The sequence below is a fragment of the Bos taurus genome, chromosome 7 (assembly GCF_002263795.3).
Source record: "Bos taurus isolate L1 Dominette 01449 registration number 42190680 breed Hereford chromosome 7, ARS-UCD2.0, whole genome shotgun sequence".
Classification (NCBI taxonomy): Eukaryota; Metazoa; Chordata; class Mammalia; order Artiodactyla; family Bovidae; genus Bos; species Bos taurus.
The window spans coordinates 10,179,512-10,194,805 of record NC_037334.1 but is presented as its reverse complement, the minus strand read 5'-3'; the positions used below and the strand labels follow the sequence as shown (position 1 = coordinate 10,194,805).

Here is a 15,294-nt window from a genome sequence, read left to right as displayed (position 1 = left end):
GGGAAAAAAGTGCATCAAGTATGAATTGCCTTAATTTAGTACTACTGGTTCCAAATAGGAAAAGGAGTTCATCAAGGCTGTATATTGTCACCCTGTTTATTTAACTTATATGCAGAGTACATCATGAGAAACGCTGGACTGGAAGAAAAACAAGCTGGAATCAAGATTGCCGGGAGAAATATCAATAACCTCAGATATGCAGATGACACCACCCTTATGGCAGAAAGTGAAGAGGAACTCAAAAGCCTCTTGATGAAAGTGAAAGTGAAGAGTAAAAAAGTTGGCTTAAAGCTCAACATTCAGAAAATGAAGATCATGGCATCTGGTCCCACCACTTCATGGGAAATAGATGGGGAAACACTGGAAACAGTGTCAGACTTTATTTTTCTGGGCTCCAAAATCACTACAGATGGTCACTTCAGCCATGAAATTAAAAGACGCTTACTCCTTGGAAGGAAAGTTATGACCAACCTAGATAGCATATTCAAAAGCAGAGACATTACTTTGCCAACAAAGGTTCGTCTACTCAAGGCTATGGTTTTTCCTGTTGTCATGTATGGATGTGAGAGTTGGACTGTGAAGAAGGCTGAGTGCCGAAGAATTGACGCTTTTGAACTGTGGTGTTGGAGAAGACTCTTGAGAGTCCCTTGGACTGCAAGGAGATCCAACCAGTCCATTCTGAAGGAGATCAGCCCTGGGATTTCTTTGGAAGGAATGATGCTAAAGTTGAAACTCCAGTACTTTGGCCACCTCATGCGAAGAGTTGACTCATTGGAAAAGACTCTGATGCTGGGAGGGATTGGGGGTAGGAAGAGAAGGGGACCACAGAGGATGAGATAGCTGGATGGCATCACTGACTCGATGGAAGTGAGTCTGAGTGAACTCCAGGAGTTGGTGATAGACAGGGAGGCCTGGCGTGCTGCGATTCATGGGGTCGCAAAGAGTCAGACTCGACTGAGTGACTGATCTGATCTGAGAGTCCCTATATCTACATTTTCCTTTTTCACAGGCAGATGAGACATCCACTAACACTGCTCAGTGTGAATCAGGTACCCGGGGTTCAGGTTCCTCTTTGATCCATGCCCAGCTGTATTTTATTTCTGAAGGCAAGGGCACCCCACTCCAGTACTCTTGCCTGGAAAATCCCATGAATGGAGGAGCCTGGTGGGCTGCAGTCCATGGGGTCGCTAAGAGTTGGGCACAACTGAGCGACTTCACTTTCACTTTTCATTTTCATGCATTGGATAAGGAAACGGCAACCCACTCCGGTGTTCTTGCCTGGAGAATTCCATGGACGAGGGAGCCTCATGGGCTACCGTCTATGGGGTTGCACAGAGTTGGACACGACTGAAATGACTTAGCAGCAGCAGCAGACTTATTTAGTCGTGTGTGGATGTGAGAGTTGGTCCATAAAGAAAGCTGAGCACCAAAGAATTTGATGCTTTTAAACTGTGATGCTGGAGAAAACTCTTGAGAATTCCTTGAACTGCAAGGAGATCAAACCAAATCCTAAAGGAAATCAACCCTGAATAATTCATTGGAAGGACTGGTGCTTAAGCTGAAGCTCCAATACTTTGGCCACCTGATGCGAAGAGCTGACTCATTGGAAAAGTGGAAAAGACACTTATGATGGGAAAGATTAAAGGCAGGAGGTGAAGGGGCAACAGAAGATAAGATGGTTGGATGGCATCATTGACTCAATGGACATGAGTTTGAGAAACCCCATGAGATAGTGGAGGACAGATGAGCCTGGCATGCTATAGTCCACAAGGTCACAGAGAGTAGGACAAGACTTAGTGACTGAGCAACAATGATAAACTTACTGGCATTATTTACATCCTATAATCTGCACATAGTTAAAATGCACTTTTTAACAAAATATAGAAGTCTTATAGAAATAACAGGACACACTGCACAGTTCTGTTTATGTATAGTTCAGGAAAGTTCACAATAACTCTAACATCATTTTTAGGAAAATGATAAAAATTTCCATTTTTTGAAAACTGTCAAAAATTTAATCTCCTGGGTCTTACTGTCCTTGTTTCTGAATAAAATGTGAGATAGTAAACATAACTTCAGACAAATGTTGTAAGAAACAAATTAATTGTGTGGATATATTTTGATGGGTACAAACGAAACCTTCAAAGAAGGCAGTCATGTATATATGTATTAATTTATATAAATTTTTATTTCAAATAAACATGTGCACACTGATTTGTACACAGTCTAATGTTTTATGTTGGGAGGAAATGTGTGAGAAAGATGGAGAGGAAACATGTAAAAATAATGAATGCTTGTCTGGATATAAAATCAAATAATGTAGAAAATTAGGCACAAAATATAGTGTAAATGGTAGACAACAAATTAAATAATTACTTTTCCTATCTTAATGCCTCATGGACATCACAATCTTAAGCAAGTTTACATTTATGCCATGAGAAAATCTCTATCAGATAAAGAGACTGAATATCCCCGAATTGAATTTAAATTTCCTCTTCCCACTTAAGATGGGATTATAACACAAAATATCTTTCCCCAGGGGAAGCTCAATAAATGAACTGAGAAGTATAATCTCCATTTCCTGAACAAAATTTTACTGGGAAAAAAATATCTGTATTCAATTTCTAATGTTAAGATAAAATTACCACACTAGTGATTTAAATAAATAACTTATGCTCTGACAATTCTGGAGTTCGGAAGCATGATATGGGTTTCTCTGGACTAAAATCAACATGTTTGCAGGGCTTGATTTCCTCTGGAAGCTAGAGGGAAGAATCTATTTATTTCCCTATTTTGCATTCAGACTATCGTAGGAAAAGAATATAAATATATTCATTACAATGAACAAACATTTCAATATGAGGGATTAAATCAGAACTCAACTTGTGATATAATTAAGAAATTCCTAGTGATTTTGGACTATGTGGCACCAAGCTAAGCTGTACAGTGCTCCTCCTTGTCCTTGCTGAGGAGGAGAAGAGCAACTTTTTCTAGACATCAGGGGTTGTGTCTCTACTACAAGTCAATATTTGAAGAGTCAAGGGATCTACTCCAGGAAGGAATGTGATCTATTCCTAAACTTGGAGAAAATCAGGTTTGGGATGAGGCATTTTTCAAAGGTTAGACTGAAGAAGTCAGCAAAGTGCATGAGGAAGAACAACGATAATTAGAAGTTGATTCTCTTGACTCTAACCTGGTCTCTTGGGAACACAGAATCTCCAGGACATTTCCTTCCCTGTTCAGACCAGTGTCCCACAGGGAAATCATGGGCCTAAAGGTTGGAGTAGAAAGAGGGAAACATGCTGATTAGTAGACAGGGGTAGCTGTAAATATCTCCTCTGCTGCATCCCTCAGTCTGTACAACCTTGCAGTGGATGGAACGTGGTTATTGCTGTTAGAGTCCTACATTTGGCTGGGAGACTCATGCAAGCCTCTTTTACACTGTCTTTTGTGGGGCCAGAGCTTCAGTTTCCACTATTAACCATCCAGGAGGAGTTTGGACCTTCTCGCAGTGATCTTCCTCTCAGAGTTCCCAACCAGGTGAGTTGGCAAGTCCAGGAGTTACTGCAGGAAAGGGTCCAAGAAGATCAAATCCATGCATGTGTACCTGAGATCACCTGAGAGCAAACCCAGAGCCCAGAGTTTGCTAGCATTGATCTATATAAACTGTCAAGAGAGGTAATGGGGAGCTGCTATATAACACAAGGGACCCAAGCCCAGTGTTCATGCTAATCTTTTTACATAGATTGTCAACCATCTCCTTAGGAGAATAGGGGCTTCCCTCATGGCTCATATGGGAAAGAATCTGCCTGCGATGTGAGATAACTGGGTTCAGTCCCTGGGTTGGGAAGATCCCCTGGAGAAGGGAACGACAACCCATTCCATATACTTGCCTGGAGAATTCCATGAACAGAGGAGCCTGGCAAGCTACAGTCCATGGGGTTACAAAGAGTCAGACACGACTGAGTGACTAACACTTTCAGGAGGATAAATACTCCTATTCCCACTATTTGGGAAAAGATGTAAACTTTTTGAATGGTTCAGTTGCCTCTTGAAATTCAAACAGCTAATATGTGGTAGATCCAAGATGCAGTGCCAAGTTTTTAATTTTAAAATTTGTTATTAATATAGTTTAGAAGTTTCTTTTACCATTTCACCTTAAAAATCTCCCACTATTGTATATTATGCATTTCCTTTTCTAAATTGTGGATTTATTCCCATTGCTTATTTTTATAATGGGATGTTGAATTGATAAAGTGACTTGATATCATAGTCATATCTCTTTTATCATTTACATATTTTTTCTGCTTTATTAGTTAATCTGTGTATCCAGGGGATACACAGAGTGCAAAGAACACATGGGCAAGAGACTCCCCGTGTCTTGAAGTTTTAACAATATCAGGGAAGCCACTTTATTCTTCAGCAGCCTCTAATACAACCCTTCATCACCTCCTTCTTCAGTTCAGTTGCTCAGTTGTGTCTGACTCTTTGAGACCCCATGAATCGCAGCACGCCAGGCCTCCCTGTCCATCATCACCAACTCCCGGAGTTCACTCAAACTCACGTCCATCGAGTCAGTGATGCCATCCAGCCATCTCATCCTCTGTCATCCCCTTCTCCTCCTGCCCCCAATCCCTCTCAGCATCAGAGTCTTTTCCAATGAGTCAACTCTTCGCATGAGGTGGCCAAAGTACTGGAGTTTCAGCTTCAGCATCATTCCATCCAAAGAACACCCAGGACTGATCTCCTTTAGAATGGACTGGTTGGATCTCCTTGCAGTCCAAGGGAACCTCCTTCTTACATTCCCCCAAACAATGGCTTAAGTTTGAAACTTGTATATCTGGGGAAAAAAAGACCCTCAGATTTTTTCACAGGTTCTTTTCCCTTAAGGACACACATGCCATCCTGATAACCTCTTGTCACCAGCTGTGTCCTCCCTGAAGTATCTTTTTAAATATCATTTTGTTTATAGGATTCCTGAATTCCCAATAAAAAATAACAGCCCTCTCTCTTATGAAAGTAAAAATGTTAGTCACTCCATCATGTCCAATTTTTTGCTACCCAATGGACTGTAGCCTGCCAGGCTTCTCTGTCCATGGGCTTCTCCAGGCAAGAATACTGGAGTGGGTAGCCATTCCCTTCTCCACGGGAGCTTCCCAAGCCAGGGATTGAACCCAGGTCTCCTGCATTGCAGGCAAAATTCGTAACCATCTGGGTGAACACTTCATAGCAGCTGCCACCACCTGGCATGAAATGTATTTGCTAATATTCTTTCCTCATTCATGATTACATTGTAGGACTTTTGTAGGACAAAGCTGAGACAAGAAGCCACGAAGAATCCTTTAAAGGGATGAGATTCAAACTCTATGTGTGTGTGTGTGTGTGAGTGTGAGTGCGCTTAGTTGCTCAATTGTATCTGATTCTTCTGAAACCCTTTGGACTGCAGCCCACCAGACTCTTCTGTCCATGGGATTTTTCAGGCAAGAATACTGGAGTGAGTTACTGTCTCTCTGTCTCTACATAAATCTAGATATAGATCTCTCTCTCTCTCTCTCTCTCTCTCTCTCTCTCTCTATATATATATATATATATATATATATATATATATATATATATATATATATAATTGTAGTATTTCACCTAGCTAGTAATGCCCATTTGTATGAAAATTAGTCATATTATTTTTTTCTTTTCTAGTCATTATATCTACCTTATGGAACCAGTAATAGCACACAGGTTTCAGGATTTCTTCTTCTGGGATTATCAAAGGAACCAGAACTGCAGCCTCTCATATTCGGGCTTTTCCTCTCCATGTACCTGATCACTGTGTTTGGAAACCTGCTCGTCATCTTGGCTGTCAGCTCAGACTCCCACCTGCACACCCCCATGTATTTCTTCCTCTCCAACTTGTCCTTTGCAGACATCTGCTTCACCACCACCACCATCCCAAAGATGCTGTGGAACATCCAGACTCACAGCAAAGTCATAACCTATGAAGGCTGCATCATCCAGATGTATTTTTTCTTACTGTTTGGGGGACTGGATGACTTCCTCCTGACTGTGATGGCCTATGACCGGTATGTGGCCATCTGTCACCCTCTGCACTACATGGTCATCATGAAACCCCGGCTCTGTGGTCTCCTGGTTCTGTCATCTTTTATTATGAGTTTCCTGTATTCCTTGCTACAGAGCTTAATGGTGATGCAGCTGTCCTTCTGTACAAACAATGAAATCCCTCACTTTTTCTGTGAAACCAGTCAGGTTGTCCTACTTGCCTGTTCTGACACCTCCATCTGTGACATGGTGATGTATTTTGCAGGAGTGCTGATCGTTGTTGGTTCCTCCGTGTGTATTCTTTACTCTTACTCTCAGATAGTCTCCTCTGTATGTGGAATCCCATCAGCTCAGGGGAAGTATAAAGCATTTTCCACCTGTGCATCTCACCTCTCAGTTGTCTCCTTATTTTACTCTTCAGTCCTAGGAGTGTTCATTGCTTCTGCTGATACCCACAGCTCACAGTCAAGTGTAATCACCTTGGTGATGTACACCGTGGTCACACTCATGCTGAACCCTTTCATCTACAGTCTCAGGAATAATGACATAAAAGGAGCTCTAAAAATATTATTTACAAAGGAAACTATAAAAGAGATAATTGACTTGATGTTGAAGAACTGCTGTTAATTCACAACTTCAAAGCCATAAATTGTGATTATTTGAATCACATTTTGAAACTAGAACTTGCTCTATTTATTTCTGGAATTTTTATTTCTTTGGCTTCCATTTATCTAAAAAACTTTAACTACCATTATTTTGCTTTATTCTCTCTCTGATATTGAACACTTTCCCCTTTTTTTGTCTTCCAAATTTATTCCCAACCTCGAATATTAAATATTTGAAGAATCTCATTTGTCTCGTGGGACAATATGCATTTCTCAGTATTTTTTTCTCAAATGTCATATTTAATCCTATGTAATCTTCCATTAGTTTTCCTAAAAGCATAACTATAGGCTGTACTAAACCTATGGGGGTAAAGAAGAACACATTTGAGAAAACAAGGTCATTTATATAAGTTTATAGGAGAGGAAAATCTGAGACCACCATTTCTCACCATATAAGCACAACTGCTTGTGTATCAATAACAGTTGTTTTTCATAATTATATAGATTTAACATATAGTGCTCCAGTGTTCTTGCCTGGAGAATCCCAGGGACGTAGGAGCCTGGTGGGCTGCCGTCTATGGCGTTGCACAGAGTCAGACACGACTGTAGTGACTTAGCAGCAGCAACATATAGTGGGTTTAGCTAATCATTTGTTTTCTTTCATTAATTTCAATTAATTAATACCCAGCAAAAATACTGGAGTGAGTATTATTTTTCTTATACACCCTGTATGCGCAGTGCCAACACTAGCCCCTAACTTTGTCTACCAAATACATGTTTCCTAGTGATGTCTCCATGAAAACGAATATTTGAATAAACCATTGGATTCATATGACCTTGAATATGATGAAGCAAGCTTTAACTTATACTTTGTATCACTCTGCATAATATTTATTTTTCAAAATATACACTTACTTTTTGAAGTAAGATATATATCACTTGTTTAAGGGGGGTTTATTCTTTGGTGTGACCTTTTGGGAGGTATGTTTTAAGGTTTTTCATTGAATTACTGTTGTTGTTGTTTTTCTTGAAATCTTCCAGTGATGCATACAAACATGATTCTTTCTATTGCTCTAAGTAAAATAACTCATCCTTTTCTAAATTTCATTATGAACACTAGAGGGACAGTGAATAACCACAATCATCTATTATATATCTCCTATACAGGGACATTTCTTCAATCTTTATTATCATAAATGATTCCCAAGACAATGTGAATCTTCTTAGTCATGTGATTCAGGGTCAGCCGAGTTTCTGCACCAACCTGCATGTCCTTCCAAGTTCTCCTAGGTAGCTGGAAAGGATATCAGTGTAGTCATTTTTTACTACTGTTACTTGTGAAAGTGAAAGTCTCTCAGTCGTGTCCAACCCTTTGCGACCCCATGGACCATACAGTCCATGGAATTCTCTAGGCCAGAATACTGGAGTAGGTAGCCTTTCCCTTCTCCAGGGGATCTTCCCGACCCAGAGATTGGATCCAGGTCTCCCGCATTGCAGGGAAATTCTTCACCAGCTGAGCCACAAGGGAAGCCCAGGAATACTGGAGTGGGTAGAATATCCCTTCTCCAGTGGCTCTTCTAGACCCAGGAATTGCAGGCAGAGATTTGTATCATAAATAATGATACAATCAGAAATGCTATCTTCAAATATCAGAATAAATGTCAAAAATAAGATAAGGTAGATTATTTTCATTGCCTTCAGTTCTGTGCCTTTGGGTTATTGTATCAGTTATTGCAGCATAACAAGCCAACATAAAATAAAATAACTTGTCATAATGACTTTATTATTGAATGAGACAGTATGATAGGGAGTGGTCCTGAGCCCTGTTTGCCACTTGATGAGTCTTTATTCAGCTAGAAGTCTCTTCATTGTGTTTCTAAGGCTCATCCATGAAACTGTGTTTCTTGTGTTCTTTTGTCTTGAACATATTTATGGTCAGCTCATTCCTTGTCTATATCCAGTTTACCCATTTACAGAAAAAATGAGTTTCTGAAATGTGAATCCCTTTACCTAATGTCACAATTCCTATATCCATATATAGCACTTTGCTTTCTTCCCAGTTAGAAGACCTATATTCCATACTTCACTCTAAATATTATCTGACTTATTAATTTTTAATTAATACCTCAAATTTAATTTTTTCCTGTTAACTAATTTATTAGAGTATCATGCTGTATGCTCAGTTGTGTCCAACTCATTGTGACCCCGTCAGGCTCCTCTGTCCATGGGATTATCCTGGCAAGAATACTGGAGTGGGTGGCCGTGTCCTCCTCCAGGGTATCTTCCCAACCTAAGGATCGAACTCACATCTCCTGAAGCTTCTGAATTAGCACTGGATCTTTTTACCACTAGTGCCACCTGGGAAACCCTATTAGAATATAATGATATACATTAAGCAACATATATTTTAAAAGTACAGGTGATAGATGCACGAGAAATACTTTCTCTGAGTCACCTCATGTGAAGAGTTGACTCATTGGAAAAGACTCTGATGCTGGGAGGGATTGGGGGGCAGGACGGGGAGGGGACGACAGAGGATGAGATGGCTGGATGGCATCACTGACTCGATGGATGTGAGTCTGAGTGAACTCTGGGAGTTGGTGATGGACAGGGAGGCCTGGTTTGCTACGATTCTTGGGGTGGCAAAGAGTTGGACACGACTGAGCGACTGAACTGAACTGTATGTCAGTAAAATGGTATATGATGGTGTGTGTGTGTGTGTGTGTGTGTGCTAGTCATTCAGTCATGTCTGACTCTTTGTAGCTCCATGGACTGTAGCCCACTAATCTCTTCTGTCCATGGGATTCTCCAGGCAAGAATACTGGAGTGGGTTGCCATGCCTTTCTCGATATGAGGTATATAAGGATTTCTAGCATTCTTCCAACACTGCTGCTGCTGCTAAGTCACTTCAGTCATGTCCGACTCTGTGCGACCCCATAGACGGCAGCTCACCAGGCTCCCCTGTCCCTGGGATTCTCCAGGCAAGAACACTGGAGTGGGTTGCCATTTCCTTCTCTGATGCAGGAAAGTGAAGGTGAAAGTGAAGTCGCTTAGTCATGTCCGACTCTTCGTGACCCCATGGACTGCAGCCTACCAGTCTCCTCTGCCTGTGGGACTTTCCAGGCAAGAGTACTGGAGGGGGTGCCATCGCCGTCTCCTCTTCCACCACTAGAAACATCAATTTGAATAACTGTCTGTATACAACAGTACCTTTGTAAGTGTCAGGATTCTAGGCTGTTGATTATAGTACATTAATAAGAGAAAAAATTAGTAAAGACATTTTTCTGTTATCCTCATTACAACTTTTCCATAAGTGGGCAACAAAGCATTTTAGACAGACACCCTCACCATGACAGAAAGAAGCTGAAGTGTTTGTCTGACCTCATTGTAACCCATACACCAGGCCACCCCCTGCAGCCTCAGGCTCCAGGCAGACTTCCCCAGCCTGAGGCTCCAGTAGAACAATGTTCCATGCCCCCACACCTGAGGACATCCTGCATTGACCCAAGCTGTAGGCCGGTCCTGAGAATAGGATACCATATGATTGTTGAGACCTTAGGCTCCAAGCTCATCTAAGCACCAAGTCAGCATGACTCCTGTTTAACCAGAGCTTTCAGTCTACCCCAGCATGAGGCCAGCTCTTGCAGCCCAACTGCCAGGCCCATTCCAGTGTTCCCTGATGCCTCATCAACCTCTCCAAACCCAAAGTCAAGGTCTATCCCCAGGGCCCCAAGCATCAGACCTTATCAATCACCTGCCCAGACATAAGACCTGCCCATTTTAGGACTCCAGAAGGAAGCTGACCAAAAAACATAATCATCTGGCCCATGACAGACTGTCTGGTGAAGGACTTTCTATGCCAAGACAGGAAGAGATACCAACTTCTTTAAATGCACACTGATGCAAGGCTGTGAGGATCACAAGTACTCAAGGAAAATAAGAAACCACTTAGAGGACTTCCCAGGTGGCGCTGTGGTAAAGAATCTACCTGCCAAGTCAAGAAACACAGGAGACATGGGTTCATGCCTGTATCCAAAAGACCACTGGGTAGGAAATGGGAAACCACTCCAATATTCCTGCCTGGAAAATTCCATGGGCAGAGGAGCCTGGCATGTGACAGTTTATGGGGTTGCAAAAAGTCAGACATGACTGAGCACACACAGACTGCAAGAAAACTAATACAGCTCCTATGAATGCCCCTAAAGAAATAGAGCTCTGTAAACTGTCTAACTAAATATATATAATAATCCTCTTAAAGAAATTTAATAAACTGCTTGAAAACAAAACACAGAAAAAATCAAACAAGGAAAACAATGACTGTTTCTTTTCTGTGCAGAAGTAACTGGGCTTATATTTTCAAGATGACCCTTAATAATACAGAGACCAGAACTCAACCAACATGGTAACAATTCATGGGATGTCTTTGCAACCAGATTAATAAGGTGTAAAGGTACATGGTGTGGAGGAGGGACACCTGTGACTTGAAATTACTTCATCAGGGAGGTCACCTTGTTGCTCAACATTCTCTGACATCATCTCTCATCACCCTCCATCTTTCTCATTCCCCTACCAGACACTGCCTTCCTTTCCTATACTTGACTGATTGAAACAGGCACCTTCCTCAGGACTTTTGCAGGGGCCATGCCCTCTGCCAGTCATACACTTCCCCAGATGAGTTCATTCCCCCTGCTGTCTCTTCCTTAAAGTCTCTTTTGAAACATAATCTTGACTGCAGTCCTGCCAGAACACCCAATAAAAAATAGTGGCTGCTCTTCACTCTTTCTTTTATACCTGCTTCTGTTTTCTTCATCACACTTGTCACCATCCGACCTATTATATCATTATTTTATTTGTTTGTATTCTTTCTCTGTTACTGGATTGTATAGATGTTTTTTCCTCGGTATCCAATACTCCTTGCCTGGGTAGTGCCTGAAAAATATCTGATACTCAATATATATTCCTCAATTAAATGAAAGATATTTTTAATAAAAATGGTATAAATTATGCTTGAAAAAGATCCTGAGACTAGTAAAGGAATTCCTGGCAAGAAATGGAAATAGAATATCCTAAAGGGGCTGCTGCTGCTAAGTTGCTTCAGTCGTGTCCGACTCTGTGCGACCCCATAGATGGCAGCCCACCAGGCTCCTCTGTCCCTGGGATTCTCCAGGCAAGATACTGGAGTGGGTTGCCATTTGGCACTGATTCATAAAGAAAATATTAAAATGAAACTTCTCTGCTTTCACTGTTTATAATAGCCAGAACATGGAAGTAAACTAGACGTCCATCAGCAGATGAATGGATAAGAAGGTTATGTGGTACATATACACAATGGAGTATTACAGCCATTAAAAAGAATATATTTGAATTAGTTCTAATGAGGTGGATGAAACTGGAGCCTATTATACAGAGTGAAGAAAGCCAGAAAGAAAAACACCAATACAGTGTACTAATGCATATATATGGAATTTAGAAAGATGGTAATGACAACCCTGTATATGAGACAGCAAAAGAGACACAGATGTATAGAACAGTCTTTTGGACTCTGTGGGAGAGGGAGAGGGTGGGATGATTTGGGAGAATGGCATTGAAACATGTATAATATCATATATGAAATGAATTGCCAGTCCAGGTTTGATGCATGATACAGGATGCTTGGGGCTGGTGCACTGGGATGACCCAGAGGGATGGTATGGGGAGGGAGGTGGGAGAGGGGGTGTAGGATGGGGAACCGTGTACACCCATGGCAGATTCAAGTTGATATATGGCAAAACCAATACAATATTGTAAAGTAATTAGCCTCCAATTGAAATAAATTTATATTAAAAAAATAAACTTCTCTGCTTTAAAATTATATGACAGTGACTGGAAAAGGTCAGTTTTCATTCCAATCCCAAAGAAAGGCAATGCCAAAGAATGCTCAAACTACCACACAATTGCACTCATCTCACACACTAGTAAAGTAATGCTCAAAATTCTCCAAGCCAGGCTTCAGCAATACATGAACCGTGAACTTCCTGATGTTCAAGCTGGCTTTAGAAAAGGCAGAGGAACCAGAGACCAAATTGCAAACATCCACTGGATCATGGAAAAAGCAGGAGAGTTCCAGACAAACATCTATTTCTGCTTTATTGACTATGCCAAAGCCTTTGACTGTGTGGATCACAATAAACTGTGGAAAATTCTGAAAGAGATGGAAATACCAGACCACCTGACCTGCCTTTTGAGAAATCTTTATGCAGGTCAGGAAGCAACAGTTAGAACTGGACATGGAACAACAGACTGGTTCCAAATAGGAAAAGGAGTATGTCAAGGCTGTATATTGTCACTGTTTATTTTGACTTATATGCAGAGTACATCATGAGAAACGCTGGACTGGAAGAAACACAAACTGGAATCAAGATTGCTGAGAGAAATATCAATAACCTCAGATATGCAGATGACACCACCCTTATGGCAGAAAGTGAAGAGGAACTCAAAAGCCTCTTGATGAAAGTGAAAGTGGAGAGTGAAAAAGTTGGCTTAAAGCTCAACATTCAGAAAATGAAGAATATGGCATCTGGTCCCATCACTTCATGGGAAATAGATGGGGAAACAGTGGAAACAGTGTCAGACTTTATTTTCTGGGGCTCCAAAACCACTGCAGATGGTGACTGCAGCCATGAAATTAAAAGACGCTTACTCCTTGGAAGAAAAGTTATGACCAACCTAGATAGCATATTCAAAAGCAGAGACATTACTTTGCCAACAAAGGTTCATCTAGTCAAGGCTATGGTTTTTCCTGTGGTCATGTATGGATGTGAGAGTTGGATTGTGAAGAAGGCTGAGAGCCAAAGAATTGATGCTTTTGAACTGTGGTGTTGGAGAAGACTCTTGAGAGTCCCTTGGACTCCAAGGAGATCCAACCAGTCCATTGTGAAGGAGATCAGCCCTGGGATTTCTTTGGAAGGAATGATGCTAAAGCTGAAACTCCAGTACTTTGGCCACCTCATGCGAAGTGTTGACTCATTGGAAAAGACTCTGATGCTGGGAAGATTGGGGCAGTAGGAGAAGGGGACGACAGAGGATGAGATGGCTGGATGGCATCACTGACTCGATGGACGTGAGTCTGGGTGAACTCCGGGAATTGGTGATGGACAGGGAGGCCTGGCGTGCTGCAATTCATGGGGTCGCAAAGAGTCAGACACGACTGAGCAACTGAACTGAACTGAACTGAACATGAGCTTGTGTGAATATTAATCTTTAAAACACTTTATTGGCAGTCACTTGTACCACATGGAACCAGAAGTTACCCGAATTTCAGAATGACTTCTGGAATTTTCATAGGCACCAGGAATGCAGCCCCCATATTGGGACTTATCCACTCCAAGCACCTGGTTCATTGATGGGCTTCCCAGGTGGCACAGTGGTAAAGAATCCACCTGTCAATGCAGAAGACACAGGAGACTTGGGTTCAATCTCTGGGTTGGAAAGATCCCCTAGAAGAGAAAATGGCAACCCATTCCAATACTCTTGCCTGGAGAATTTCATGGACAGAGAAGCCTGGCAGGCTACAGTCCTTGGGGTCACAAAGAGTAGGACATGACTAAGCCGGTGTGCACACACTGGTTGCTGCTGCTGCTAAGTCACTTCAGTTGTGTCCGACACTGTGTGACCCCATAGAAGGCAGCCCACCAGGCTCCCCTGCCCCTGGGATTCTCCAGGCAAGAACATTGGAGTGGGTTGCCATTTCCTTCTCCAGTGCATGAAAGTGAAAAGTGAAAGTGAAGTCACTCAGTCGTGTGCGACTCCATGCGACACCATAGACGGCAGCCCACCAGGCTCCCCCGTCCCTGGGATTCTCCAGGCAAGAACACTGGAGTGGGTTGCCATTTCCTTCTCCAGTGCATGAAAGTGAAAAGTGAAAGTGAAGTCGCTCAGTCGTGTGCGACTCCATGCAACACCATAGACGGCAGCCCACCAGGCTCCCCCGTCCCTGGGATTCTCCAGGCAAGAACACTGGAGTGGGTTGCCATTTCCTTCTCCAGTGCATGAAAGTGAAAAGTGAAAGTGAAGTCGCTCAGTCCTGTCCGACTCTGTGCGACCCCATAGACGGCAGCCCACCAGGCCGCTCTGTCCATGGGATTTTCCAGGCAAAAGTACTGGAGTGGGGTGCCATTGCCTTCTCCTGTGTGCACACACTGGATACATAAATGTAAATGCAGTTTTATTTTGAGAGGTTAAGACAGGAAAAGTAATTCACATCAAAGATAAGGTCTCATATTCTTTTTTTTTTTTTTTTTACTTTACAATATTGTATTGGTTTTGCCATATATCAACACGAATCTGCCACGGGTGTACACGTGTTCCCAATCCTGAACCCCTCTCCCACCTCCCTCCCCATACCATCCCTCTGGGTCATCCCAGTGCACCAGCTCCAAGCATCCTGCTGGGCATACACAATGAAGAAACCAGAATTGAAAGAGACATGTATCCCAATCTTCATATTCTATTTCAAATGTTATTATCTAGATTTCTACATTACTTAAAGTCCATATTAATAAAGATATTCATTATTTTCATTTTATTACTCTCCATTTTCTGTAAAGGTTATTCTCAATATAATAAATGGGAATATATATGGGTCTGTGTGTGTGTA

The 15,294-nt window shown here is 41.8% G+C and overlaps 1 protein-coding gene across 1 annotated transcript; it reads left to right on the top strand.

The window, feature by feature from the left end:
• The first annotated feature begins 5,811 nt into the window (after window positions 1-5,811).
• On the top strand, window positions 5,812-6,681 carry OR7A82 (olfactory receptor family 7 subfamily A member 82). Its single transcript, NM_001390827.1, has one exon. The coding sequence runs from the start codon at window positions 5,812-5,814 to the stop codon at window positions 6,679-6,681; it is 870 nt and encodes a 289-aa protein (NP_001377756.1).
• Window positions 6,682-15,294: the final 8,613 nt, after the last annotated feature.